This window comes from Giraffa tippelskirchi, chromosome 1 (assembly GCF_054371585.1).
Source record: "Giraffa tippelskirchi isolate mGirTip1 chromosome 1, T2T-mGirTip1v1.2.pri, whole genome shotgun sequence".
NCBI lineage: Eukaryota > Metazoa > Chordata > Mammalia > Artiodactyla > Giraffidae > Giraffa > Giraffa tippelskirchi.
In genome coordinates this window covers 111,981,875-111,985,478 of record NC_137275.1, presented here as the reverse complement: position 1 = coordinate 111,985,478, position 3,604 = coordinate 111,981,875, and the positions used below count along the sequence as shown (strand labels likewise).

Here is a 3,604-nt window from a genome sequence, read left to right as displayed (position 1 = left end):
TTGAGGAGGCAATTAACTGAAAGTGATGCCTTTAGGGCAGATCTTATCTAATATAATTGTTGACCATGTAAGAAGAGATTATGGAGAAGAGAATGGCATCCCACTCCAGTATTCTTGCCTGGAGAATCCCTTGGGCAGAGGAGCTTGTTGGGCTACAGTCCATGTGGTCACAAAGTATTGGACACGACTGGGAGACTAAGCAAGCAAGAAGAGATTAGGGCACTGAAATTCAGAGAAAAAACTAGCGTGAAGACAGAGGGTAAAGGCTGCCATCTACAAATGAAAAAGAGAGGCGTCAGAAAACAATCAACCCTGCTGTTACATTGATTTAGGATGTCTAGACTCCAGAATAGTGAGAAAATAAATTTCTTTTTAAAAATATTTATTGAAGTATAGTTGATTTACAACGTTCTGTTAGTTTCAGCTATACAGCAAAATGAATCTATTATACTAATACATATATCCACACTTTTTATTTTTACATTATTTTCCCATATAGGCCATTACAGAGTATTGAGTAGAGTTCCCTGTGCTATATAGTAGGTCCTTATTAATTATATACTTTATGTAGTAGCGTATATATGTCAATCCCAATCTCCCCCTACTCCCTAGTAACCATAAGTTTGTTTTCTACATCTGCAACTCTGTTTTGTAGATAAGTTCATTTGGGCCCTTTTTGTAGATTCACTTTTAAGCAATATCATATTTACAAATAATAAATGCAGGAGAGAGTGTGGAAAAAGGGAACCCTGCAACACTGTTGGTGGGAATGTAAGTTGGCGCAGCTACTTACAGTGCAGTATGGAGATTCCTTAAAAAAATAAAAATAGAACTACCATATGATTCAGCAATGCCATTATGGGCATATACATGGAGAAAGCCATATTTGAAAAGATACATGCACTGCAGTGTTCATTGCAGCAATATTTACAATAGCCAGGATGTGGAAGCAGCCTCAGTGCCCACCAACAGAGGAATGGATAAAGAAGATATGGTAAATGTATGCAATGGTATATTACTCAGCCATAAAAAAGAATGAGATCATGCCATTTGCAGCAACATAGATAGACTCAGAGATTGTCATACTAAGTAACGTAAGCCAGACAAAGAAATTTCTATTTTTTCAGCAACCAGTCTATGGTACTTTGTTATATCAGCTCCAACAAACTAATACAACCAGTATTTATATATGTGTATATGTGTGTGTGTGTGTGTGTGTGTGTACATATGTATGTGCTTATCTGTAGATACATATATGTATATGTATATATATATAAAGTCTCCACATGGTGGTGGTGGTTTAGTTGCTAAGTTGTATTCAACTCTTGTGACCCCATGGACTGTAGCCTGCCAAGCTCCTCTGTCCATAGGATTTCTAGGTAAGAATACTGGAGTGGATTGCTATTTCTTTCTGCAGGGGATCTTCCCGACCCAGGAATCAAACCTGGGTCTCCTGCATTGTAGGCAGATTCTCTACTGACTGAGCTATGAGGGAAGCTGATAATAAAATATATATTATATACCCATGTGATGTGGAGATAGATGCCACAGTTTCCTGCATGTGCAAACACTGCATATGTGGTGGGTTGACTATAATCTTTATTTTAAGTATCTAAGAATAATAGGTAGACACTAATGAACTAAAAGGAAATATTTTAATTAAAACTTTTTGATTTGAAAACGATAAACATCAGTCTGAATTTATTTCCATTTAATGTTTAGTGTGAAAAATACACTTTGTTGATAAACCAGTTTTTCCCAAACTCCTTCTTCATTGCCTCTTTGACATCTTTGTTCCTCAAACTATAGATGATGGTATTCAGCATGGGAATTATGATGGTGTAAAATATGGACACAATCATGTCATGATCCAAGGCATAGCTGGAACTAGGTCTCACGTACATGAAGAGAACTGTACCATGAAAAGTGGACACTCCTGTTAGGTGAGAGCCACATGTAGAAAAGACTTTTCTTCTCCCTTCAGCAGAATGCATCCTCAGAATGGCCAACAGAATGAAACCATAGGAGGTCAGAGCAATCAACATGGTGGATATCTCAATAGAGCCTGCCAAATAGAAAACTAGAAGCTGGTTCTTGCACATCTCAGAGCAAGAAATAGCAAGGAGGGGAGGGATGTCACAGAAGACATGTCTAATTTCATTGAATGCACAGAAGGATAGGGTAACAGTAGCCACTATGTGTAAAGTAGCATGCAAGATACCAACAATATAGCAGGAAATTATAAGTGGCACATAGACTCTGGGTGACATTTTAACTAAATACAGAAGAGGGTTGTAGATGGCTACATAGTGATTATAGGCCACTGTGGCCAAGATGAAGTATTCTCTGGTCCCACAAGTAAGAAAGAGAAACATCTGTGTGGCATATCCAAGAAAGGAAATGGTTTTATTCTCGGATAGGAAATTGATCATCATTTTGGGGATGATAACGGAAGAACAGCAGGCATCTAAGAATGATAATGCTATCAGAAAATAGTACATGGGGTTGTGGAGCTGGGAATCCATAACGACTAAGAAAACCAACCCCAAATTTCCTATCATTGTAAAAAGACAGATTGCTAGAAATAGTAAAAATAGAAAGATTTGCACCTCAAAATAATCTGTAAAACCCATCAGTATAAACATGGTGACCTCAATCCTATCTTTTATCTGAATTCTGTATAAATCAAAATTTGATGGTGATCCTGACATCTCAGTTTTCAGTTCCAAAAGCAATATGTGGCAAAAATAGAGTCCACCAATTACATCCTCATGTCTGTTTCTTAGAAATGCTTTCCAGCGAGGGAACAGTCCAATGATTAAAAGTTGAGTCCAAGTGGATGCATTACTCTGTAAAAATAAATTAATTGCTGTTGGTTAAATTTTCATGTTAAAAATAGTGCCAGTTTACATGGTTTAACTTCCAATTTATTTTCTGTTGAATTTATGACTGCTCACTTTCATATGATGTCATCTTAAAATTCCCCACAAAGACAAATTAATATAGGAGTTTTTAATCCCAACATTATTATAGTAGAAAATTCATATCTGAGTGCTAATCCCAGATTTTCTACAGCATGCCTGAAATTTACAATTTGTAAAATATGAGCAAGTACATTTACATCAGAAGATAGTATTGAATTTAAATGTTAAAAACCAATGTGAAAATTACTTAACTTTATCATGTTCCCAGGTTACTGGGAAATAGGATTATTGTAATTATTGTGATATCACTTAGTCATGTCCAACTCTTTGCAACCCCATGGACTGCAGCCTGCCAGGCTCCTCTGTCTAGGCAAGAAGACTGGAGTGCGTAGTAGCCATTCCTTCAGGGAATCTTCCCGACCCAGTGGTCGAACCTGGATTTCCTGCATTGCAGGCAGATTCTTTATAATCTGAGTCACCAGGGAAGCCTAAGCAGATCCACTTGTACCAGAAGTGAAGTTCGAATCCACAAGAATATAAATCCATTGGATCTTGAGTTCAATGCCTTAACCACTTGGGCATTCTGGTACTTGAATTTTCTGTAATTACTATAAGATACAGTCATCCCTAGGTGGGGGGCATGTAGATCCAGAATCCCCCTTCCCAATACCAAAATGAAA

At 37.3% G+C, this 3,604-nt stretch overlaps 1 protein-coding gene across 1 annotated transcript; it reads right to left on the bottom strand.

The window, feature by feature from the left end:
- Window positions 1–1,718: 1,718 nt before the first annotated feature.
- Window positions 1,719–2,711, bottom strand: LOC145539179 (olfactory receptor 5T1-like). Its single transcript, XM_081572765.1, has one exon. It carries the CDS (start codon window positions 2,709–2,711, stop codon window positions 1,719–1,721), a length of 993 nt encoding a protein of 330 aa, XP_081428891.1.
- Window positions 2,712–3,604: the final 893 nt, after the last annotated feature.

Bases quoted from the DNA above. Each gene is read 5' to 3' on its own strand.
- LOC145539179 (XM_081572765.1), bottom strand. From the start codon at position 2,711: ATGTCAGGATCACCATCAAATTTTGATTTATACAGAATTCAGATAAAA.